At 39.8% G+C, this 27073-nt stretch overlaps 1 protein-coding gene across 1 annotated transcript; it reads left to right on the top strand.

Annotated features, from left to right (window-relative positions):
* The first annotated feature begins 618 nt into the window (after positions 1–618).
* znfx1 (zinc finger, NFX1-type containing 1) lies at positions 619–19424 on the top strand. Its single transcript, XM_046383179.1, has 19 exons — positions 619–900; positions 4635–4714; positions 4820–5760; positions 6352–6574; positions 6755–7107; positions 7194–7373; positions 7639–7745; positions 8539–8777; positions 8932–9063; positions 9333–9481; positions 9740–9883; positions 9996–10113; positions 11275–11513; positions 11862–12001; positions 12537–12669; positions 13209–13376; positions 15138–15248; positions 15943–16038; positions 16263–19424. The coding sequence occupies exons 2-19, from the start codon at positions 4678–4680 to the stop codon at positions 18705–18707; spliced, it is 5955 nt and encodes a 1984-aa protein (XP_046239135.1). The 5' UTR covers positions 619–900; positions 4635–4677; the 3' UTR covers positions 18708–19424.
* The last annotated feature ends 7649 nt before the right edge of the window (positions 19425–27073 follow it).

The raw sequence follows: 27073 nt of genomic DNA, 5'->3' as shown, positions 1-27073 counted from the left end.
TTACTGCACATAAGTGGAATACTAATTTTATTCTAATGTGGTCTTCCCCAGTGAGATATTAAGTAAAAACATCAGAATAATTCTTCCAGTTCCTTAAATAAAACCAGTACAGAGGTGGAATGTATTTCATTTACTAAAATATCGCATGTATGGCCAATTTTACATGCGTATTTCTATTTGGTGCAACTTTATAATTCTGCTCCACTAGCTCACATGTCGGAGGTAGTTAGCCTATTGTACTTTTTACTCTCTTACGTTTGTCTGACAGCTTTACTTACGAGTAACTTCGCAGATTACATTTATTCATACTACCAACCTGTGTTCAGTGTAAACAACGTGTCACCAACCCTGGTGATTTTGAATATGAATGTCATACAGTGCAGAATCAAGCGTATGTTTATTGAGAAAATTATCATAGGTCTTAAACTGAATAAACTAATTAAAATCTTCTTCTGGGTTTATCAACATTTCATGCACGATTTTTTTTCTTGTAGGCTACGTAGTGTTCTCACTGCGACACTTCTTCCATCACTGTCTTTTTTGACAGTACCCTAACTAAACTCAGTATGCTGTCACATGAACTCTAGCTTGCTAGTGACTGGCCGTATATACAGTATGGGAATAGTTGTCTGTATTAGTCATGGGTCTTTTCGTCATAAACGAAATCGTGTCGCGCACTGACTAGGGTTTGTTCTGATGAAACGAAAACGAAAATGACGGTGCATTTAAATAGCAGCTTCCCACACATAGCCGAGCGAACAACAGGGAAGCTGAGGTCCTGAACAGCCGACCGAGGGATAGATGCTGTAATAATAGCAAACAGGTTCCCTTCTACTGTAGCCCGAAACTATACTGTTAGGTGTAGATAAGAGTATTAACACGAAGAGCATTTCAGTCCAGGTAAGCTCCTTCTTTCTTTCTTCCTTTATGAATAAAATGCAGGATCGAGAATAAAGATCCGACCTAAAAATCAAAAATGTCTTGTCATTGTTATGTATAGAATTCTTGTGGAGTATAAGCCCAAAATATTAGGAAATTATGACTTAAAAAAAGGTTGTGTACATTTACTAGCGTGTTTGGTAACTGTCTCTGTAAGTCGTTAGGGTGTTTCCACACGCTGAACAAAACATCATATGTGGTTAAAGCTATTATCCCATTTCTGGTGAAAAGAAACCGACACTCACATGCAAGTGCTTGGTATGTCCAGTGGAGGGCACACTTTTCTGTTGTACTAAGTCATTGCATTGGATTGGGCTAAGTCATTGAACAGTGACAGTGAATTTTGGCATTAAAAAAAATAAAACATGGCATTGGCACATGGCAAAACAAAGCATGACTTGAAAAAAGGAAAAAGGAAACATTTGCATTGAGACATTACCGAATATCCCTCAGTCTATTTATAACAAATATATGAAACTGAAAAATAAAGCAGACATCAAAAATGATTTCATGTTATTTTGAAATATAGATATGTATGTATTTTGATGTGCTTTTCAATGACAACCTTCATGTTTTATCTTGTTATTTTCTTTTCAGCTGCTGTCAGTATTTTTTCTGTGTCACTGGTTTTCGGTTTTATCTCTGTTAATGTTTTGGCATGGAAAGGAGGGATTCAAGGGGAGTGACAAAAAGATTGTGATTGATAGAGAGTTATTAGCATATTTGCATACAAATAAGAAACACTAGCAAAATATTATAGTCCAGGACAACAAACTGCAGCACCATCTACAGGTTGCTGCAGAGTATAAAATGAGAGCATGAGACAACAGACAGCCTTGCAGATGTTATGAGCATTATTTACAGTCTGGATGACACAGAAGCTTATTTAAAAATAACCAAGTTGTTTAAACACAGGCAAAACCACAAGAACTGAAATTAATCCAAACCAGAAGTCAAAACAAAAGTATATAGAGCAGTACAGCAGCAGTAAAAGAACAGTTAGCCCACAAAGAATGAACAGAAATCAGTGGGGCTCTTCTAGCTGCATATTAAAATGACACTTTGGTTATGAACTGCCCACCACCTCTGCTGTAGCCCTGACCTGGCACTGATTAGGGCATTGTTTGGAGAGGAGTCACACCCACCACAATCTCCAATCACCCAACAAGAGAAGCCTAATCTTGAGGGGCTTGATCCACCTGATGTTCTCTCTCTCTGTCTATGCTTGAAATCCCCTTTTTGGAAGTAATGAGCAGCTTAAGTCCAACCATAGTAACATGGACATGGCCATGACCAATAACATGGTCTGGAGCATAATATACAAATTAATTACACCCGTGGGTGCAATGTCACTTATTTCACACTATATAAACTATATTACCAAAAGTATTCACTCACCCATTCAAATAATTGAATTCAGGTGTTCCAGTCACTTCAATGGCCACAGGTGTATAAAATCCAGCACCTAGGCATACAGACTGCTTCTACAAACATTTGTGAAAGAATGGGCCGCTCTCAGGAGCTCAGTGAATCTCAACATGGTACTGTGATAGGATGCCACATATGCAACAAGTACAGTCGTGAAATTTCCACGCTACTAAATATTCCATAGTCAGCTGTCAGTGGTATTATAACAAAGTGGGAGCAATCGGGAATGACACCAACACATCCATGAAGTGGTAGGTCACGTAAAGTGACAGAGCGGGGTCAGCGGAGGCTGAGGCCCACAGTGCACTGAGATCGCCAACTTTCTGCAGAGTCAGTCGCTACCATTGAAAATCCCTAAATGTAGGTAGCAAAAGGACTTAATTTAATAGTATGCAGTGGGTGGGAGATATTCATGGATGACAAATTTGAACTACTGGTAGTCAGGGGGATATGGAGAAAAGATTGCGGCAACTAACCATTATACCAACACAGATTTTAATGACATCGCATTCTAAATACATGACAGCTTTGCAGCTGTAACAGCTTCCACTTGTCTGGGGAGGCTTTTCACAAGATTTTGAATTGTTTCTGTGGGAATTGTTGTAGAGCATTTGTGAGGTCAAGCACTGATGTTGGACCAAAAGGCTCACGGTCTCCATTCCAGTGCACCTCAAAGGTGTTCAGTGGGGTTGAGGTCAGGGCTCTGTGCTGTCCACTCAAATACTTCCAAACCAAACTCATCCAACCATGTCTTTATGGACTTTGCTTTGTGCACTGAGGCACAGTCATGCTGAAATAGAAAAGGGCCTTCACCAAACTGTTGTCTTGCCGGATCTTGCATTTCTATCTAAAATGGTAAACCCCCACAGTAAACCAAGTGGTTAAGATCATTGTTTTCACTTCGCTTTGGCTCTCCCACAGGGGCCTCTTTACCTTGTGTCCATTGAGGGCTGAAATTGCATGAGCTCCTTCTCTGGGGTTCACCTGATTTCAATTATGTCTGATTTCAGTGAAAAGAGAAAGCTGGACCTCCCTATGTTTATGCAGTAATCTCGTAGCTTGCTTTAGTCAGAGCTACTTGGTCAAAGTTTCTAGGAAACTTTGAATATGAGGGAATTGTCAGTATGTTCCAATATCTTTCGAGGTGAGAGTTGAATTACTTCTGATTCAACATGGTCAAATGAACATTTTCACTATTTTAGTCACGTCACACATTGAGCAAGATTTATTCAGTAAACCTGTATGATGTGTAACATGTCATTTTTATTTGGTATATAAAATGTGAGAAGGGATTACTGAAATACAAGTTTTGTTGCTGTTCCAAACAGTCGTACATTTATGTCAATCAAAACTGAAACGGCAGGTGACCCCAGTAAAAGCCTCTGACGTGACAGAGGAGCAGATTCTATGTGAAAATACAACAGCAGAGGGAGACAGACTCAACATACCTACGGTTGGGAGTTTCAGGTGAAATCATAGAAGCAGTATACTACACATGCAATCATGTTAGAGGCTGAGGATCCAGGGCAGAGGAGAAAAATCACACTCTATCAGTCACAATCTCTTTGTCACTCCCCTCAAACCCCTCCTTTCCATGTCAAACAGGGATAGAGTTGAAACTAATAACAAGTGACACTGGAAAAAATACTGACAGTTCGAAAAAATCGAAAAAAGGATGCATGAGGAAAAATCAGAATTAACATCGAAAAACACAGAAATTCAAGTTATAATAAAATGACACGATTTCATGTCTGTGACTTATTTTTCAGTGGAACTTTTTCTGTGCCAAATATTTGTTTTCGTGCCAATACATGAAACATTTGTTTGTTTGTTTGGTTTCAAATACAAAGGTTTCAATGCTAATGTTTCACTTTTCAGTTCAATATTAGAAAAGGCAATTGAATTACAAATGTCATACAATACATTTAATACTACCAGTACTATGTGCATTCAAATGCATATCACGCAAAAACTTAGCTTACAGAATGATTGCTTCCATTTCCTCAAGCCATAAACTGTAAAGTTGCCCCTCTTTATCTGACTCCAACACTCCTGTGACCTTGCTGATCATACTGATAATAGTTTTGATGGGGAAAATGTAACCACTTTCCCTATTAAAAATGAATGAATGAAACATCATTCGGTGCTTTCTTATGCCACCTGTCTTTGAGCGCTTATACAGAAAGTATGCAACCTTCAAATTCCTGTGTGATCATGCTCAAATGTCTTGTTTATATATATTCACTCTCTAATCTCTTCCCACTCAGTAATCATCACCATTTCAACAACTTCAACAACACATGCAAGACCATGGAACGACTGACAGGGAGGGGAGGACGGAATTATGGTAATTATACAGTATGACAGGCAATCCAGTGAAAACCTAAGTATAAGTCTAGCAACCTAGCTATTAATTTTCAATGTCTCATGGTCTGAATGCTGTTCACCCCAGGTACTGACACTGGCCAAAGTGAAAATACTGGTCCACACAGAAGGAGAAGACAAAGTGGCGCACAGCAAGACAGAGCGAGAGTTACAGAGGGCAGAAGAAGAGCACAAAGTTGTGGGGGTTGTCTAGTTGAAAAGCAGACAGATGGAGGAGGAGGAGGAGGAGGTGAAGGAATGTGTGGGAGAGGAAGAGGAAGAGGAAGAGGAAGAGGAGAGCCAGGAAGAGGGGTTGAAAGAGATGTAGGAAGGGAAGGCAGGGATGGAGCAGCGGGTGAAGAGATGAAGGGAAGAGGAAGAGGAGGAAGAGCACCAGTGAGAGGGGTTGAAAGAGATGGAGGAAGACAGAGAAGAGGAGGAGGGAGGGGTAGAGGTGGAATTGGAGAAGGGGCAGAGCGTGAGAGAGGTGGGGTGAGAAGAAATGGAGAGCAAGGTGCAGCTGAAAGAGAAGGAGCAAGAAGAAAGATGCCAGAAGTGGGTGCGAGGAGTGGAATGCATAGCGTGGATGGAAGAAGAGTTAGAGATGGTAAGAGAAGAGACGGTCTGGGAGACAGAAAAGTGAGCAATGGAGGGGGATCAAATTCTACAGGCAGAATTGGGGCACCACACGGCCATGGACTGGGCTATAAAAAACTGGAGGATTTGTCTATAGAAGAATCATCTGTAGTGGCCATCACTCTGTCCTCTCACCCTGCCCTACAACATGTCCTGAGTGAGTTAATAATGAAGAAAGACCTGATCAAACTCCTCTGCTCGGTGCTCAGTAAAGCCTTTGAATCACGTGCAGACAGAGGCACGCTGCAGCATCTGGCTGGCATCATAAAAGATTCAGCGTTCTTCCGCACCGTCCTGCCCCACTATCTGGCAGGCATTGAGTCAGAGTCCAACGCTGTCCGCAGGGCGCAGTATCCTCAGGAACTGGAAAACATCTTGGCTATTCAGTCAGAGGTAAACGAAGAAAGGATTGAACAAAACCTCATCAAGTAGTAAATTCAACTGAAGGATAAATTATTAGTGTGGGATTGCACTGAAATAATTGTGTAGATCCAGAAGAGAAACAGAAGTCCTTATGTGCAGCTGAGACTTTTTCATGTATTTTTTAATTGTACTGTAAATTATATGCATTTCATAAAATGTTCATGACTGAATAAGGATCAATCAGAATTTAAGTTCACAAAAAAACATTCATGCTGACAGCTCAGCCCTCAAAAGCTCTAGCTGTTTTTTGATCAGTTTTTTAAACACCCTAGGTGGTATCATCTTTGTCCAACTAAGGCCTCATCAAACCAGTAAGAAAAATACATACAAAACACAGAAAACACTTACTTGAAATAAGCAATAATTTGCAAACTTTACATCTTCAAGGAAGGCACTAACTAAAAAAATAGTTTTTCAGGGCCTTTAATAAATCTTGTTAAACCAGTGGTTGTAAAACAAAGAGAGTAGCTAACTTTCTGTTAGCAATTCCTATATTAGAATTTGAACTCCTGGTGGCTGAATACATACTTAAAGAAATTATCCACAATATGTGCTTTTTAGGTCCTCAGCGTATTCCCTGCTAGCTCAGTCCAGGCAGTGAGTTTGCTTTTGACGCAGCTCCAAGTTGCCATCAACAGTCTGAAAACATCAGGAGTGGAAATCAAGCCTCAGATGGAGGAGAGCGTGGAGAATCTTCAGGGCCTGATCAGGCACCTCCAGGAGAGATCCAGGGAGGGTACACTGCGCTCAGACAAGGATACTTATGCTCTCCTACCCACTGGAGGTGATAAATTAGATAATGGGCTCTTTTTTCTGTTTTTACTGAAATGCATTTTTTCAAAACATTTTTATACTCCCTCAAGCCAACAATGCAAAATTTACCGCCCTATTTTGGGATGTTGCCACAAATTGCCACAAAGATTTATTGATATATGACAAAACAGTCCCTCTATTTCTAACCCAGGTGATGAAGACCAACAAGATTTCAGGACCATACCCATCTACCCAACTCCAGAGGAGTTCTATCAGGACCAGAGGCCGTTCCTTAGACCCAACATCACATCTCGTCGCTACACAAACACACACCTCTACCTTGACACACACTTCAGGTTGCTGAGAGAGGATTTTGTGAGGCCGCTTCGTGAAGGAGTCCAACAATTGCTTTTGGACCAAATGCACATGGAAAGAAATAACAATCCAGTGAAGTCGAAGCGTTTTGATGATATCAGAGTATATTTTGACACGCAGCTGGTGGTGCCCAAATGCACAGTGACTGGGCTCGCCTACATAGTGCAGTTTGACATTCAGCCACTTCAGGTAAGCCTCTGGATTGTCAACTGCATTTGGAGTTAGAATGAAATACATTAACATGTACATTGACAGTACTCTGTCCTTTTCTACAGTTCGTGCGCTGGCAGAACTCCAAGAGGCTGATTTACGGTTCCCTGGTCTGTTTGTCTTGTGATAATTTTGAGAGCTTCTTGTTTGCTACAGTGTCAGATCGGGATCCCAGAGACCTGCAAAAGGGGCAGGTCCAGATTACCTTTACTGAAGAAAGCAGATTGAAGTTGGCCAGAATTCAGGTGTGGTAGTAATTTGTGTTCAACAGTTGTTGTTTTGTGGCAAAAATGCATGCAGTTGTTGATACATGATATTCCTGTCTAATTTCAGCCACTTAATCTACACAAGCTATAATTGAAATTTACATTGAATTGCAAGTTTATTGGTTGTTTCAGGTAATTAAATCTAACCTCATTAATGTAAACATGTATTGTAGCTGCAGGGTGGGGAAATATATGCTTTATATGAAAGTGATGTACAATGAGCGAAACTTTGTTTATCTCACAGAAAGGTCAGTTGTTCCTGATGATTGAGACCACTGCCTACTTTGAGGCCTATCGATACGTCCTAGAAGGCCTACAGGAGCAGGATGAGGACAGGCTGCCCTTTCAGAGGTAGGACTGTGTGTGTGTGTGTGTGTGTGTGTGTGTGTGTGTGTGTGTGTGTGAGTGGAGTGGAGTTTCACATTTTTATCATCAAGATCATAACTTTTATGTAGGCCCACAGTATTTTCAAAACAAGTTCACATTTTTCGTTTTTCAAAATTTCAAAGGGGAGTGGAGTAACTTCAACAAAGACAGTTGTTGACAGTTTTTAATTAGAATGAGTTAATTATGTCACTATCATATTCCTAAAAAGCTATCATGCATGGATGAATTCAAAAGTTAACTTACGTCTGCACACCCAGTGACCTTCATAGATAACACAAAGTAATTTGTTATACAAGCCACTTTGAGGGACATTTGTCCCAGTGTCTTGTGACTACCCGAAACAACTTTCAACTGTTTTTTCTTCAGTACTGCACCATGGGAGTTATCAGTCACTTATATATCAAAAAGAGCTACAGCTGCTTTCTGTTATATTTTGTGACCTTGGTATGACTGGTAATGGCAAATTTACTCTTCTCTACTTGTGCTTGTCTTACATTATATTTTTAGCATTTATCATTATCCTATAAATGCAACTTGTTGCTACAATGGACTCTCTTCAGCAAAGGTTACATAGACTCACTGTGATGATAAGAACAAACTGAGCTTTTGCGTGTTTATTGCAGTGGATTTTACTGAAAGTGTTTAATTGTGACCTATTAAGAAAAACTTTCTTTGTAGAAAAATACATGTCTCTAAATCTTAATTATAGACATGTAGTAGACACTAAAACATACAATCCTATCCACAATTCTTTTAGGTACATTGTGGAGTGCAATACAGATGTGCTACCCCCAGCTTATCTGCAAAGGCAAGATACTTATGACCTGCACAGTGTTGCTGACCCTGAGTATAAGGTCAGAATACAGCCCTTTCACAGCCTGGAGGAGAAGGCCTGGCCGAAAATGGAGGAGCTGGGTCTGGATGACTCTCAGATGCAAGCCTTCCAGCTGGCCATCACGAAGGAACTGGCCATCATACAGGGACCTCCTGGCACTGGTGAGACACTGAAAACACATTATTGGAAGGATGACTTCATTCATTTGTGAATGAAAATGTATTTCCCATGATTATAAAATGACAGAATCCAAGGAATTGCAACTCGTGACTTAGGTTCTCCGATACATTAAAATCAGGCCACTCATTTTCACAGGAAAAACCTATGTTGGCCTTAAGATTGCTCAGGCTCTGCTGACCAATCAGAATCTCTGGAGGGGCAGATTTCGCACATCTCCAATGCTGGTGGTGTGTTACACTAACCATGCCCTGGATCAGTTCCTTGAGGGTAAGAAGTTTCTAAAGTGTTTGGGATTTGGGATTTTAAAAAAGCAAGCACTTGTCAACACAATGATGTCTGTCTATTTGTAATTCAAACAATTTTTCTTTCTTTTCTTTTCTATATTTGTTATGTTGAAACAACATCTACTTAGTTTAATTTGATTATTTGTCTTTGTGAACTCCTTCTCGGTGACAATTAACAATAAAAATAATAAGATGTATGATCATTATATTTTGGCCTTTGTGATGTTTATTTGGTTTTCCTCTTCATCTAAGGTATTCATAAATTTCTGCAAGAGGGCATAGTGAGAGTAGGAGGCCGCAGCAACAGTGAGATCCTGAAACGTTTCAATCTAAGGGAACTGACTCATTCACCTGACTTCAAACGTTCGCTGCCGTCTCACCTGCGTCGTGCATACAGTGACGTAAGTTCATCGTGTCTAAGCTACGGTGTGACTCTCGTAATTAAACCCGATGTTTCAAGTTGTTCAGTGCTCTCATGCATAGCAAAGTGTTGAGATGTGACAGGATGTGATCATTTTGATTAATTAGGAATAATTGAGCCCATTATATTCTATCAAAATTCCTCAGTTTATATTTTGAAATTCATCTGTTGTTGTATATTATGCGCTTTCTTGTGTGATTTTCCCACTCAGTCCCTGTGTTTGTGACCTGTTTAACAGATTTACAGACAGCTGTGTGAGGAGGAGAGGGAGATCCAGAGTCAGAGTATGAGACTCGAGTGTTCTCTGAAAGGCATCCTGCGCGAATGCTTCTTAAAGCAGTTCATTTTGGACAGACACTGGGATTCCCTGCACCAACCTCCTGTAAGTCATACTGAATAAAAAACATTTAACATATTGTCTATGTGCAAACTGAGCTAGCCAGAGTAGAAGACAGTGAAAACTCATGTGTTTGTGTTTTTGAAATGATTTGTAGGCAAGGGATGACTTTGAGGTTTGGGGTGAGAAGAAGTCCAGTCGGATAATGGAGTGGTTGAGTTTGGGTACAAGTTTCTTCCTGCAGAGGGAGACAGAGAACGCAAATGAAAATGAAGGTAAGGCTTTTAATGTAAGGCAGATGGTACTCTACTGAAACAGTGTGAGAAGATCTGGTTTCTTGTCACTGATTTACTAAGCAAACAGCAACTCAGAAGAATAACTATACACAGTATGTTTGAATTTTAACAACGCAAGACACTCTTGACAGAGGCCTTCACATTTTCTAAGCAAACAAATGAAAACCAGTTGAGGACTATTCTCATTTGTCGTAGATGTTTTAACAAACAGCTTACACAGCTACATTTACATTGCAACTTCCATGTGTTCCTACTCCTACCTAGTGATAACAGAATATCTAGTGTTGTTTCAGAATATCTAGTGTTGACATGTGCCTCTGCTCATTTAATTGCACTCCACCATTACAGATTGATAAACATGGCTGAGAAAGTGTAACAAATGAATATAATTTACAATAATTCAACCAAATTGTTTATTTGACAAAGTTTCAATTAACTGATTTGTGGAAAGAAAAAAAATATGTGATGAAATGTAAAATATAACCTTATCGATTTGGCAGCCCTTCCTCCTTCATGGTAAGTTGACATGATCAGTGCTCAGTGTCTCAGCTCAGTGTTTATGGCAGCTGAAGTCAGGCTTTTTCTGTAAGCCCTGCTTTTTACAGCCTGTTTTCTTGAATACACCAGATTAAGAGATATTTGTTGTTTTTTATCACTTAGTTATGATTGTCATCGAAATCCATAAAGCGTGACTTGACTGGTAGACATATCAGTTTAAAACCCACAGTTACGTATTTTCACTTTTCAGTCCACAGCAGTTGAACACTAGCCACTAAGCCATACAGTCCTTGCAGTTCAAGTTCAGCAGGCTCCAAACTTGCTTAAATGAACATTTAAGAGCTACAAAATGGCAAAATACTCTAGCAGGATTTTGTAGCTAAACAGTAAATAATCCAGCAGCCAGGAAAGGTAGACATTTTAGTGACTAGTGATTTTAGTGAGGATTATTTAATGAACCTGACTGGTATTATCTGTCCCCTGACTTCCTGATGCTATCTCTCTGTATCTGTGGACCATTTCTTGTGTGTTAACTGCACTCCATGCAGCTTTATAAGTTGTCTAGCAAAACTAAAATTGAGTAAATCTATTGTACTGGTGAATGAAATCATTCTCATGCTCATTCTTACTGCAACATGCTAGATGTAGCAGCAGCAGAAGCGATGGAGCTGGAAGAAGAGGACCTCATTGAAATCGCAGAGGAGGCAGATCTGATCGAGGCAGAGCGGATTATTGAAGACAACACTGGTCCCAGAGTTGGTCGACAAGGCAGAAATAAGTTAGACACCACAGGAGCTGTCAGAGAAATCGAAGAACTGATGCTGGCTATGCATCTGGATAAAACTGAAATGCAGCCTGAGCAGAGCGAGGAAGGATATGAGGTAAAGTTAAGAGCAGATTTCTCCTGTGGAGATTGCAATGAGTTTAACATCTTTGCAGTCCCTATTCAACCAGACAAACTGACTGAGAATGGTATTTTAATCCTTCTCTGCAAGTTATCCATGTCTTCACTGTGTTTCAGTCATAGTCACAGTTTACCCACTATTTCTGTGCTACCTTGTTGTACTTCACCCTCAATAACACCGAACCCTTCGATGTTAGTGTTAGAGGTTTTCATTTGAAACAGATTAAGAAGATGCACCATCGTATTTCAGTTAAAGAGTGATATACAGTATATGAGATTAGTTAAATTCTGAAGTTCAAACTTCACGCTGTTCTGATCTGTATAGTTCCAACGGAAACAGAAGAAAAAGATGAAGAACAGAATCAGGAAAGAGCTGGGGAAAAGCTCAGCTATGACAGAAGAAGAGGAAGAGGCTGTCTGGGATATCTGGACCCTTAGCCTGCCAGACAGATGGAGACTCTATCGGTAGGACTGCATACGCTTTTCACTTTCCTTTCCTCTGTTCACTAACTCTGTGCCTCTTTTCCAATTCTTACATCCCATCACCTGCCTCAGCACCTTTTTCACATTTCTACCTTTTTTCACTCCTTTTTTTCTTCTTCCCTTTCCTCTGCGGCTTGTCACCCCCAAAGCAAACTCAGTCTGGTAGAAGTAGTCTATTCCCAGTGTGTATAATTTAATTAACTAATCACCAGAAAAATAAATCCCAGAGGATCTTCTCACCTCAGAGAGCTAAGACGTTAACTTACATTACTCTGAAAACAGGACTGTAAGAGCTCATGTTTACATTGTCTTAATTATCATTTAAACTAACAAATAGGGCCAGTTCCTGCCAAGACATATATAATATGCCTTGCCATATTTGTTTAATTGTTTACTGCAGTTACTGAAATAATGAGAGTTAGAAGTCTTATAGACTTCTGTATAATTGAGTCAGTTGTCTCATTGTTACTCCATTGTTATTGTTATTTACTATTATTAATTTACTTTATGTCTGCAGGTTGTGGTTGTCACGCTACAGGTATGAACTTTGCACCAGAGTGCTAGAGACTGAACAGGCCTATCAGAACACAGTGGACAGACTGGCTGATGTAAAACGGCATGAGAGCCTCTGTCTCCTTAAGCAAGCCACGGTACAGTACAATTGCAGTAATAAATAGTATTAAAACTATTTCCTCGTATAGTAGATGATTGTTTCGTCACACATTCAACACAGTCAGTGCAATTAAGTAGGCCTAAATGTGAGTGAAGTAAAAATACTTTTTGAATTCATGGGGTATCAGCTTCATTTAGTCTACAGCTTAATATTTGAAGAGTATAATGAAGAACATTTAAGAATACACACATCATGACAGCATACCTTGCACTCCTATGGTCTGAAAGTATGCAACACTAAATGCTCTAAACTTCAAGCACTACACACTACACCAGTTTTAAGGGAATTGTGTATGTGAAACAATACAGTTCATATTTTTTGACAATTTTAAGAGGTTAACTGTGGGGGCAAACTGTGGAGCAAACTATGGGGCGAACTGTGGGCATAAGCCCACCAAAAATCATAACACCAATTGTCTGGTGTTAAAATTAGCAATACTATACTTGTATGGCAGGCAGACTATCCGTTTGCTGTAATAGAATGAATCCTAAAATGGCAGCATACACTTTTCATCAGGTTATTGGCATGACTACCACTGGGGCGGCCAAATACCGTAAAGTTCTGCAGGAAGTGTGTCCATGTCTGGTGATTGTGGAAGAGGCTGCAGAGGTCCTCGAGGCTCATACCATCACCACACTGAGCCAAGCTTGCCAGCATCTCATTCTCATTGGAGACCACCAGCAGGTATGAAACCACATAGACATATACAGAAATGATTGCTAAAACTCTTGATGGCATCCTGTTAAATGCTGCATGACAATTTGTGCACTGGTGTATTTTAATAAGACACCACACTCTGGCTGAAATTACCCCATTCAAAATCCTAGGTGAAATTTTAAAGGACAGCCTGTCATGAGGGACATTGTGTAATTTTTGGGCTGGCAGTATGAGAGAAAAAACATTCTAACCATTAGAGATAGAGAGGAGCGAGGAGTGATATGCTGGACATCAGTAGACTAACAACTTGTTAGGGACTGCCAAGGACATATGGCCATGAAGCCTATCTAGCAATCTGACTCCAATCACAACTACGCACAATTCCATCACACATATCAGTAGTCTGCCATGGTCTTGTATTGCTGTGTAGCTTCTGTCTGATCTTTTCCTAATTTTTGTTCACTCTGCTAACTTTATGCTCGAATTTATGCATGCATTTGAATATACATACAAACCCTTTACACTCCCTCACAGTTGTACTGAAAGTTTAGCAAGTATAAGAATGCGATTTAAAATGGAGTTTGACCTAAATCGCTTTTCATTGTAACACAGGCCTGGAAATCAATGATAATTTCTATACATCAGATACAGATTAGATAGATAGATAGATTAATACTGAAGTGATCTACCACTGTGTCCAAGGCTCCCTTTACTGTTTTATACAACTGGGTGCAATTTAAGGTGCCAGATGTACTACTAGTGCAAAATGCATAAATCAGTATTAAAGTATCTGTGATTTATCAAAAGAAACTACAGGATAGTTAAATTAGTACAGCTGAGGTTAAAAACAACAACAACAAAAAAGCAAGATTAGGCATTCTGATGGCACAAATATGGGTTAAACTGTTTTGATGGGTATAAAGTCATTTGATAGCGCTTTGACTCTTTGAAAAAGCCAAACTTAAATCTGTGCATGTAATGGAGGTGGAAAGATCACACTTTCTGAGTAAAATAAGCTTTGGCATTGTTGTGCTGTTCATTAATCACAGGTTTGGTGTAGAATCGAGCAGAACACAATGCTTCACATTTTTCTGAGAATTTGTCTTGCCTCCCCCACACCCCTCCCACATACATGCACAATCACACTCTGTCCTCTAGATAAAGTATGTTTACACACATACACAGACACTTACACACCCAAACGCACACACATACCCAAACACAAACACACACACACACACACACACACATACATACAAGGAAACAGCGAAAACTCGACAGGACAACAAAAGAAAGTTTGAGAGCGTTTGCATACATATACATCTATATTTCCATTAGGTCAACCTAAAACAGAAACCCATAGCAGAATACTGTTTAGCCCTTCTAGGCTTGCACCCGTGTGGTGGATTCTACCTGTATCTAGGGACTGTATAATAAGTGTTCACTAGCATTTACATAACTGCAAATGGACTGATCACCTTAGGCCTGCTACTGTGAACGTTATCCCTCTATGCTTCAATCACCTTAGGCCTGCTACTGTAAACATTATCCCTCTATGCTTCACTTACACGGTTATGCACCAGGCTCTTTAATAAATATGCTAATATAAGACCATGAACTTGCAAAATTAAATTAATCACCACTGGATGGTAAAAGCCAAAAACTATAAATAAGCAAGTTGCGACTGTAAAAAGAAATTTATGCTTTTCATTTTTGCTTTTTTTCCACAATAATTCATAGCTTCGGATGTGTTTGGAGCATATAATGAACATGTGTTTTTTCTTTTAGCTGCGGCCCAGTGCCACAGTATATGAACTTGCTAAGAACTTCAACCTAGAGATGTCCATGTTTGAGAGGCTGGTGAAGATGGGACTTCCTTTTGTTAGGCTCAACTACCAGGTTAGTGTTTCTTCATCTGTTCATTTGTTCATATTATTGCAGAATCTATCAATCAACAACATTTACACGTGCTTAGCACTAAGAGTGTAAATGACAAGTTTCATCACGATACAAGTTAAGAAAGAAGCAGCCAAACCTTTCTATTATGGCTTTGGTTAAAACATTAAAACAAACAACTGGAAATTTTTGTAAAATTAAAACTAAAAATTGTTTAAACAGACCAGTTAATGTCACAACATGAGCAGCAAGCTTATCTCTTAATGGTATTTCTTGCTTTTGGCATGTGCTTTGCCTGTTGACCTTCTTTTCTCCAAAAATGAAAGTACTTCCACCCAAGCAATTTATGTCCTCAGTGTATATTGAGTGCTCACCATGCTACCTCACGCTGACACTGTTCGAATGTTTTGGAAAAAGGTGATGAGAACAGTGACTAAGTGCAATGGGAATTTCAACATAAGGACTTATCATAAAGCCAATGATACCAATGTAGGTTTTCTCTTTGGATTGATCATATTGGATCATTGATCATTGAATTGATGTATTGATTGATATTGGTCCAAAACAATGAATCGAACTAAAAGTAGTTGCACTCGAATTGGTATAATATTGTGTGTGCTTGTAGGTGCATGCATTCCTCTGTATCTATACATGATTGCCTAGTTTATCCATCTTTGTATTTTGGTTTGTTCCACAGCATCGTATGAGGCCAGAAATTGCCCGTCTCCTTACCCCACACATCTACTCAGAACTGGAAAACCATTCCTCTGTGTTTGACTATGACAACATCAAGGTGTGTATTGTATTTGCTCTCCTGCTGCGTCTCCATTCTGCTTGTTTTTCTCACCAATGAATGTCTGCCTGCATATTTATCCTGCATGGATAAAAAGTATCTGCATTGCGTCTTAAACTTGGAAATATATTTTGAGTCAGATTCAGCTAATGTATACAAGATTACTGAATTCAAAAGCATATGATGAATAACAGAATATGTATTTTTTAAATGTTGTCTTGCAGGGCCTTAATACCAATTTATTCTTTGTGGAGCACAACCACCCAGAAGAACAGATCAAAGATGGAAAAAGCCATCAGAACAAGCATGAAGCGATGTTTGTAGTCGCTCTTTGTCGCTATCTTCTCTTTCAAGACTACAAACCAGAGCAAATTACCATCCTTACAACCTATACAGGCCAGCTCCACTGTCTGCGCAAACTTATGCCTGCCAGCCAGTTCACAGGGGTCAAAGTGCATGTAGTGGACAAGTACCAGGGAGAAGAGAATGACATTGTCCTGTTGTCTCTTGTCCGCAGCAATCTGCAAGGCAAAGTTGGCTTTTTGAACATTTCCAATCGTGTCTGTGTAGCTTTGTCTCGTGCCAAGAAAGGTCTTTACTGTATTGGCAACAGTGCAATGCTGGGACAAGTGAAACTGTGGAGCAACATCTTCTACATCTTGAGAGAGAATGACCAGGTTGGAAATGCTCTGACCCTGTGTTGTCAGAATCATCCAGATCGACAGGTGGGGGCTTCTTGTGCTGAGGATTTCAAACAAGCCCCTGAGGGTGGCTGCACCCAGCCTTGTGACTTCCGTTTGAGTTGTGGCCATGTTTGTTCAAGTGTCTGCCACCCCTACGACCCTCAGCACAAGGAGTACAAGTGTGTCAAGAAGTGCCAGAAGATTTTATGTGACCTGGGACACAGATGCACATATGTTTGTCACAGACCATGCCCAGAGAAATGTCCAGTGAAGGTTGAGAAGATCGTACCCCAGTGTCAACACACACAGATGGTTCCATGCCACCAGGACCCGAAGACATTTATATGCCAGGAGCCTTGCCAGAAGTTGCTTGACTGTGGACATCCATGTGATTCACGATGTGGGGAACCATGCACCATTAAGTGCAAGGTGAAGGTCACCTTAAAACTAAGGTGTGGTCACAGCCAACAAGGTGCTTGCTTTTACAAAACAGAGCCAGTGGAGCCTGAATGTAGGACCCCTTGTGAGCATCAGCTAAAATGTGGCCATGTGTGTCGTGGTAACTGTGGCAAGTGTTATCAGGGACGGTTCCATTTCCCATGTAATTACCGTTGTGAGCGTCTCCTGATTTGCTCTCACAAGTGCATGGAGCCTTGCACTTGGGATTGTCCTCCCTGTCGGAGACCATGTGAGAATCGCTGTGTCCACAGCAAGTGTAAGAAACTATGTGGACAGCCCTGTGCTCCATGCGTAGAGCCCTGCGCTTGGAAATGCCCTCATCAAAGCTGCAATAAGCTTTGCCATGAGCCATGTGATCGTCCTCCGTGTACCCAACCCTGTGCTAAGATCCTGGATTGCGGCCACCCGTGCATAGGTCTGTGTGGAGACAAATGTCCAAGCAAATGTCGCATCTGTAATCGTGATGAGGTCACAGAGATTTTCTTTGGCACTGAGGATGACCCTGAGGCTTACTTCATTGAGCTAGAGGACTGCAGACACATCATTGAACACACAGCCATGGATACATACATGGGGATGGATGACAACCAGCAGGAAAGTGAAGGAGAGCAGATGGGCATAAAACTGAAGGAATGTCCAAAGTGTCGAACTCCAATCCGCAGAAATCTACGCTATGGATCTCACATCAACAGAAGTCTGGCTGAGATAGAGATGGTAAAGAAAAAGATAAATGGAAATCAGGCAGACACTGAAGTGCACAGGAATACCCTTGAAAATCAGTGGGAGGACAACTTTGCTCCCTATCCAGTGGACCATCTTGAGGAATATATGGACATCGATGGTCAACTGAAAAACAATGATCTCACAATCAATGATTTGTGGATTCTGGAAAACAAGATGAATTTCCTTGTAAGAGTTGCAAAGCTAAGGAAGATCCAAAGGGAAAACCACCAAAGCCACACATTAGAAAAGTATGTTGAGCAGTTTGCTAGCTGGCTTAATGACCGTCACCAAAAATTCACAGACCAACAGATCTATGATTTGCAGAGAGAGCTACAGAGAATCACCCTCTTGACTGAACTCAACATCCGTTGTGCTATGGCAGACAAGAGAGGACAAAGTGCCAAAATTCAGTTTGAGTTAAAAACAATAAGTGAGGTTTTGGAAAAGTCTGGCCAATTCACTGAGCAAGATCAAGCCAGAGTGAAAGAAGCCATGACGGAGCTAGACAACAAGCTTCCACCCACAGGCTTGGGGATCACTGAGGAGGAGAGAGAAATGATTGTCTCAGCCTTGAAAATGCGGCCTGGACACTGGTACAAATGTCCTAATGGCCATGTCTATCTTATAACAGAGTGTGGAGGGGCTATGGAGAGTCGACTCTGCCCTGATTGTAATGCTACTATTGGTGGAGAAAGTCACAGACTGGCAAGTGGTAACCAAGTCGCCTCTGAGATGGATGGGGCACAGCATCCTGCTTGGTCTGAAAACAATAACCGTGTAAACTTTGGTCAGCTTTTCTACTGAAAGCTGTCTGAGCAGTCTGTTGGTTCATTGTCAGTCCTATGTTTTGGTTACAAAATCTATGATTGGTAACAAGTTATGCTTTTACTGTAAAGAATAAAATTAATTCAGGCTAGGAGGGATCTCTACAAGGATTACTGTACTCTGTGTATATAAAGGAAGAAAATGCAGCTGTCTACTTCAAGTCACTTCAGAGATGGATTGTGTAAAGCAGTCGGCTTGTAATGTTGTTGCATAAAAATTACTTTTGAAGCCCTTTATTGAAATGTCAGCCTTCAGTTGTATTACCAGTAATCTGTGACACTTTAACGTCAACAAATATTCACTTTATTAATTTCTATAGTGAATTGATGTCACACTGTATTAACTTTCAGTCCACTGAAGATTTAACATTTGCTGCTGTAGACATAGTGGGTAGTAGTTTTGTTTTAAATATGCTTACAAATTACCAAGGATTTCTAAACAAATCAGTGTGGAATCTCATCATAGTTATGGATGGATGATATGTGATGGGTGATAGTTAATGCCATAGTTATTATATACTTGGTCAAATATTATCTATAACTCCTTCATATGTTCAAATCTCTGTAACAGTTGTTCTACACCTTAACAATAGGTGGCAGTAAAACACTGTAAAAGAAAATACAGAGAAATGACTTCATAGTTTTCAACTCCAAGCCTGCAACTTGTTCAAATGCAATAAAACTGAATTGATAAGCATATTCTTGTCTTAATTTTACAAACATGCCATGTTGTAAGAAATATTATCATGGTCAGCAGTGTTTATATATTTTCTGTGGGCTGTCATTAGGTTGAGAGCAATAAGCTTAGCAGAAATGATTAACTTGTAATGTTGTTTCTACAAGACCTGAATATGTAGAAAAGCTAGTGTAGACACATGTACATAAACACTGTACAAGGGAATAATCAATATTCACAAATCAGTTGTCATTCTGTAGAAATATTAACTACCTCATGCATGGATAAATCTTTTTCTCTCTCTCACACACACACACACAAACACGCAACGCACACTGAAGTGGTTATCAGCAGGACGTAATTTGTTGTGTCTCTAACAGGACATCATTGGCAGTAAAGTCAAAGGAAGAACCCTGAAATAGCCCCAATTCCTCTTCACTACTGTACCAGACTCGCGGTAGCTGAGTTTCATTTCGGCATTTGTAACAGCTTGCATCACTTTATTGCATGATGAATGTGTTCCTGTCACAGAACAGTTCCAATGCAAACCGTGCTATCTGCAAGGGCAGAAAAAAAGAACAACAAAAATCTGTCAAGACAAGTGTTAAAACCGAGGAAACTTTTCCTACTCAAAGGGTGCCACTCTTTCAGTATTTATAGGATTCAAGCAGCAGACTGAGATGGAGCTGGATGAAAGGAGGCACTGCAGAGAAATGGTAATATCCTACAGGGTGGACTGTCTCATCTATCATGTCAGGTGGCCTTAAAATATGTTATTGTCAGAGTTTCAGCTAGTCTGTCTTTCCTCATGTTGGACCTTCAACAAACATGCTGGACCATTTTTAAGACAGTATGTAGCAGTAAAAAACAACAAAGTACATTTTGAAGATACTAAACAGGCCATGCAAATCATGGTAAGTGGACCTTGAATTCAAGTACCTGTACTCGATACCTGTACAAGTTAAAATAACGAGCAGTTTGATTTCTGGGGCGATGGGAAGATACCCACTTTGTGTTGAGGTTAAATAGATCTCTCTCTCTCTCTCTCTCTCTCTCTCTCTTTTTAACAACCTCTTTCTCTCTCTAACAACCTCCTCCATTGGAAGAGATTGTTAAGAGAGAGAAGAGACTAAACTCTGTCAGATAAAATGTGACTTTGCCGAACATATTTTGGTGTATACATGTTTCACTGTGGACCTTGCAGGTTAAGTTGACTGTGGCTTCTTTCATATGGCTCACTCAAATGTGAAACTACTTGTTGAGTACAAGTCAAATGGTTCAGTTCATACTGAAGCAGCACAATTTAAAGATTTTACAATGAAAATTGAAATTACAGACAGCTTATTTGAAACTTGATTTAGCAAGGAATCTCCAAGGTCACAGGTAAACATAAAGGCTTGAACAGAAGTCAGAGGGCCAAAAATCTTTTTAGTTTGAAAGTAAGAATTGTAATGAGTGATAACGGGGAAAAAGCTTTTCAAAGCCAACTGCGTATTTGCTATTACAGACAAATAAAACACATTTTCTGCTTTTGTGTATATGTCACACTTCATTCCTGTTGGATGTCATTGTTTCATCAATTTTTTGTTGTACACTTTGCTTGCATTCAATACCATGCAACACCGGTCTTGAATCAAGGCAATCTAAGTCTGAAATTTTACTTTGCAACAGTTTTATTTGTTAGCTGGTCATCTTTTGCAGGTAAATTGTAACCAAAGAAAAACTCAGCATTACTCACAGCCCTTGGAAAATGCAACAAAGTCTATAGTCACTGAATGAACTGCTGGTATTATGTCGGCCACAAGGGTAATGGGTTTGTATTATCAGAAAATTGCTCATTAATGTTCCCTTAGAGGCTTTTCATCAGTAAAACTGGTTAAGGTCTAAGGTGCCTACATAAAGACAGAAACTGTTGCAGGTGGATGGAATTCACAAAACCTTGCTCTTTTAGCAAAAAGATGCAAAGAAAGGTTGCTAAAGGAATCTCTTCATAGGGTGAACAGTGTCTCCAGATTCTAAAGTTATGTGAGGTTGTTTACATGGACAATGACACTTAAAGTGTACAGAATTGAGTAATTAGAGAGTGATATTCAGTAAGACTTACTCAGACTTACTCAGAGTGAATGACTAGATAATTATTAGATCTGTATTCTCCTGTCATATAATGTCATAAAGAGATTATACACAGGTGTAAGTTAAGACATGGAGCTGAAGGCAGTAACTTCAAACACATAGGTATTTGTTAGCTTTATATGATGATGTTTTGCTTTACTTTAGGGGGTGACATGGAGTAATAAGGGGCTCCTTGGTAAGTCCTCGGTATGATTTATCACTTCATTGTTCACAAAAGAGTAATAGTCAGGAGTAATTAATTAGTGGTTAGTGGTTCTGAGTTACTCAGTTGCTGTTTCATAGTAGATCATGAAGGACTCAGAAAGCAGTCAGTCTATGTATTTGTGAACTATATCTAATGATTCATTTATATTGGATGTCCTGGTTAACTCATTATGTACCATAGTCCTTGATTCTGAGTTTCTGGGTCCTCACTTCCTTAGTAAATATACTGTCAGACTATAGTTGTCACACTTTCATTAGGTGTCATTTTACATCTCTTTTGCCTCGATTCTCCCACTGGCCCTAATTTTCTTAAAATATTTCAGCAACCTCAGGTGTGAGTTTCTGACTGAGTGGATCACCAGGGCTTTTGTCCCTCTGGTCGACAGTGGCAGGCTCACTTAGCCTCAACTGGCCATCCCACTCTGCTACGATTCCTGCGGATGCTTTGGGGTTTGTTAACATGCTGGTCACTTCCCACTGGATTTGACTGATCCTCATCTCCTGGACCGAAAAGAGAGAAAGAAATACAGGCAGAAACAAACCCACACATTCGCATAAACAAAACAAGAGACAGACAAAGATTATTTTGAGAGAGAAATAGTCCAAGTGGATGGGGGGGTGTGTTGACTAATCTGCTTTGAGTCCACCAGAGACTCTGCTGATATGGGAATGAAGACGGAGATAGAGAGAGAGAGAGAGAGAGAGAGAGAGAGAGATGATACGGAGGGAGAAAAGGCCCTATTTGATATGAAGTGAATGGAGTAGTTTGACTGATCCTCCCCTACATGGATCGGTGAATGTGATTGAAAGAGAAAAATCAAGATAGAAAAAAGAAAAGAAAGAGGAAAAGGTGAGAGAACGGGTGAATGGAGGTTAAAAATTGAGGAGAAACTAAAAACCAACAAGAATAAAAGTGAAGCTGACATTCAGCAGACATTCAGCTCTGTGTTGTTAAACTCCACACCTTGTCATCCTGACCTGTACATGGGGTGTGATGCAAGAGGAAGAACATTTTTAAAGTAGAAATGCATTCTTTTTGATGTTTATGATAGCACACATTTTTGTAAAGATACGCTGCATCATGTTGATCAGCAGTGTTTCTGATGAACGGCAGAGACAACAAGTTTTTTTTTGTTGTTTTTTTGAGTTTTTTTTTTTTGAGTGAAGTGATTAATTCAGCCCACCAGCTAAAGCATGCTTAATTTCTTCAATGAGTTTGCGAGAAATTTATGAATCTTGCAATTAAGATTTGCAAAGCAGCTGCTGGGTTTTGAGATGCAGAGGCTTACAGCAGTGTCAACCACAGGAGAAGACTGATGATTTTTCTTTCTAGGGATATCTAATCACACTAGTAATGACTTTTTTTTTTCAATCTTACATTCTTACATTCAGGAAAAGTGATATCTGATTTACAGAAACACTGATAGCCCAATAACTTTATCTGTAAGACAGTGCACCACCCAGATCAGTAGATATACACACAAAGACAACCTGAAGTGCTCAGAATAATTGCGGTTCATTTTGGCTAGAAACATTTTTAAAAGAAAAATAAGTTCCAAAATATGGAAAATGTCTCTTTGCATGCTGTTTTCTGAACAGCTACATTTCAGTTTTATGTAACATAACCTGGGAATATGGAATATACTTTGAGACTCTGTTAGAAGTGAGCTAGAAGACAGGAAGAGGTTTAAAAGGTTTAGAGTCTGGTAATATGTCAGACACACAACCTGTGGTTTTAATTGGTGCTTAATTGAGGCATGGGCAGCACATTAATAACTTATTACCTTGGCGCTCTCTTGAGATACTAGCCAGGAAACTTCTCATGGGTGGGGGGTCATCACATCAAAACTTTGATTAAGGCAGTGGGAAAACCACAGACCCTGATCACATTTTTGTTCAGCTTCCAGGCTGATTTAAATGTAAATTCAATTTTATTTCAGCTCCTCCCATCCTGACAGTGTCTTGGTATGGCAGCAGGGAGGGAGTTAAAGGGAAGGGGGATTCTGCCCAAGTAAGCATATTTAGTTTCTGGGTGTTTGATTCTATACTAATTTAAATAACTGTTTGAAAGCCAATTTGGTTTTAATTGAGCTCTGCTCTTCTGAACACCTGCAACTAGATTAGTGAATGACATTAAGTTGTTTTGCTGTATTGGGTCTCCAAGTGCGGCTCCTGCCACTTCATAAGTCTGGATTTACCTCCAAATTTTTAATACAACACCATATGTGCTTTGCAGAATATGCAATGAGTTTGGCTTGGTGTTTCACAGAGCAGCAGTGAAATATGGCCTTGAAAGGGAAGATAACACCCAGGCTAATCCATTCTACTCTCCTGTGCCTGAGTGCTGTGACAAAGGTGGTTTATTACCATTACCATCAGTGTATGATTATCAATATGTATTAGGGCATCTCACCATCGAGCAAAACCCCAACAGGCCATGACAGGCCTAAAACAAACTATGTTTCTGCTCCAACGAGGGAAAACATTAGGCAAAGATGCACACACCCCTGCTGCCAGCCCGACACGACTGATTCTCCTAGAGAAGTTGGATGGGTATTTGTGTTAGCTCAGACCAGCACCCACTCTGTACTGGCTACTGCCAGCTTTTTGTCTTCAATGATTTGTGCACCACCAAACTCATCCGCTCCTGCTCAGAACTACAGCAGTACCACTGACGAGGCTAATGCCACAGCAGCAATGTGTATACTGAAAGCTCAGAATACCCTCTGCTGACCTTTTCGCATGAGCATAGACACGACATGAAATCTCTGGTATTGTCACTGGTACAAATAATAGAGTAATATTACATAATGTCATTCAGTTTTGAAGGAGTGAGAGGCTTTTGTCATTTGACAAATGCTCTGTGCAATTGGCCCACATGCTTACCATCCCCTGTGACACATCATTACATCTAGTTTTATCCTGCCAAATTGTCAGGTTTTACTTATTCATCACCAGTCTGTGCCACACACTCACCTTCATCAAGAGTTCAGTTTTAGCAACCGTCCTCTCTTTCGCAGTGTTTCTGAAACAATATTGAACAGAAACTTTTATTATCATTATACTTACTACAAAAAGCACAAGAGTGATGCATCAAAAGCACATTCAGAATCAGAATCAGAATCAGAATCAGAATCAGAATCAGAATTCCTTTATTAATCCCTGGAGGGAAATTCTTGTTCTTACAGACATTGCACATGCAGTATTCCCGACCAAGAAAGGAGAAAAATGCGAAGTATAGAAAATAGAATAAACAATAAAGATAGGATAAACAAAAACTAAAATCTCAAAAAGTACAGGTATTTACCAAAACTGTATTCAAATTTTTTAAGAAACATTTAAAATGCAGGTATGTACATGTATTGTAGTAGGTTCATCAGAAGGATGGATTTCGAAGACTAAAATCGGTCTTTTATTCATACCAGGCATATTAAATAGTTGTTTCCATATTCTACTTTGAGAGAGGTCTTCAGTGGAGTTTATGTAACCTATTTAGAGAGAATAGAGATCCAGATTTGATTACTACTGTCAGCATTCAGTGAGCCTTACCTTGCCTGACTGCTCCTTTCCCAGCAGGGAGGACACACCAGTGTCTTGTTCACACTTTTATGCTTTGTTGGATCCACCGAAATTGGATCCACGTTTTTTATTCCTTTGGCTTTAGGTAATACCAAATTATAGGTTAAGTTTTCCTAATTAAACATGATATTTAAAGATAAAATTGCGGTAAAAAAAAAGAGTTAATATTGCATGTGTTAATAACTCACAGCAGCATCATTCTCATTCTCCCCTCTGTGCATTTAAGCTACTGAAGAGAGAAAAACAATGCAGTCTGCAGTTAAATGTCTCTTTGGTTGCTTCTGAGCAGAAAGCTTCATGCGTACACTGAAAACCAATTAATGTCAGTGTACTGGTGTGCAGCTGAATTAAAAAAAAAAAGCAAAACAAAAAAACCAGTCTTCTGCAGAGGCAGATCAGTGTACATTTTTTAAAGGCATCTTTAAAAAGTCACTTATTTTCTTTGACCTTCGACCAGTTTCATTCACTTTATACTCTTAGCTCTTGTCCTTGTTTATATAAATCATCTTCTGTCTCTTTTATTTCCTCTTTTTCTGACATTTAATTTGTAAAGCACGTGGTTTTGAAAAGGAGCTACATGCAGACGAGGCTGTTTGAGACAATTTGAGACAATGTAGGACATGGTGTGAGCAAAATACCAGCACTTCAGATCAACTTTAGAAGTTGGAGGGGATGCAAGGTGAAACAGAATTGATTGATTCTGCAAGCCTGTAATAGTGAGTCAAAGAGCTATAAAATGATAAATGGTTGTTTCAGTTTGAATAAAGTTGCACAGAAGCAAAGCTTCAAATGTGGCCACAAATTTAAAGTACCCCCTTAGCTTCATACCTTAAAATGACAGAATGATGTAGTTAATATTTTGAAGCCTACAGCAGTAAATTATTTTAAGTCCATGTTTCTAGTCTGGGACTTCAACCACAGACCTTTATTTGAAAACTTTGCTATGTTTTTTTTTTCTGTTTTCTGGAAAGAAACAGCCTTGGCTTTGAGCACTGTGTGAGCAGGGAGAGTGAATATGGACAGCTATGAAGGCACATTGTGCCTTGCCAGCAGTACGGGATCCAGGAGAGAGGCCAATGAAAAGCCCTTTGTCAGACCTTTTGGTGACAGAACTGCGTCCATGCTGACAGAGACTAGGCACTGATAACCACTGGGACTCCATCTGATAATGCTTAGGCGACATTCAGTGCCTCAGTTACACAGACAGAATACTTGTTCCTAGTGCTTCTGAAACTAGAAAACACTTCCAGGTAAGGTCTCTATCCCCAGAGCTCAGGAAAACAACTCTTAACTAATGGTATAAATATTATGTCATGAAAATGTTTCACTTTTAAATGCTGGTAACCTGCCTCTTTACAGCATTCGACATTAGTTGTTTTAAGTTAGTATTTCACTGGGGCAACTTAATTTCAACACCTGCTGTGTCTGTGTCACTGGCAGCCCCTCCTGCTCACTCAGTGCTGTTTGTTCCATAATTATTAACAACCCATATTATTGTCCCACATTAACTAGTATTACCTGTGTTCCTTTCATGGGTCCTTTGGTGGTGACATGACCAAGCTGTCCCATAGCAGGTGCTAATCCTGCAACCACAGCACTCAGCACTGTTACTTTACTCTGTTTAAATCACAACTGGAGTCACATAGTAACACGAGGAGTGCTTCATGTAAAAGGATCATGCTGAAAATGAAACTCATGCTGAAAAGAGGTTTGTAGGGCTGCTGGGATTGTCATTAGTATGCTAAAAGTTACCT

The sequence above is a fragment of the Scatophagus argus genome, chromosome 3 (assembly GCF_020382885.2).
Source record: "Scatophagus argus isolate fScaArg1 chromosome 3, fScaArg1.pri, whole genome shotgun sequence".
Classification (NCBI taxonomy): Eukaryota; Metazoa; Chordata; class Actinopteri; family Scatophagidae; genus Scatophagus; species Scatophagus argus.
Note: the sequence above shows the minus strand (reverse complement) of the source record. Positions and strands in the feature narration are given on the sequence as shown.

Bases quoted from the DNA above. Each gene is read 5' to 3' on its own strand.
- znfx1 (XM_046383179.1), top strand. From the start codon at position 4,678: ATGGAACGACTGACAGGGAGGGGAGGACGGAATTATG. The intron at 6,575-6,754 runs GTGATAAATTAG...TTTCTAACCCAG, and splicing joins TGCTCTCCTACCCACTGGAG to GTGATGAAGACCAACAAGAT. The intron at 8,778-8,931 runs GTGAGACACTGA...TCATTTTCACAG, and splicing joins ACAGGGACCTCCTGGCACTG to GAAAAACCTATGTTGGCCTT.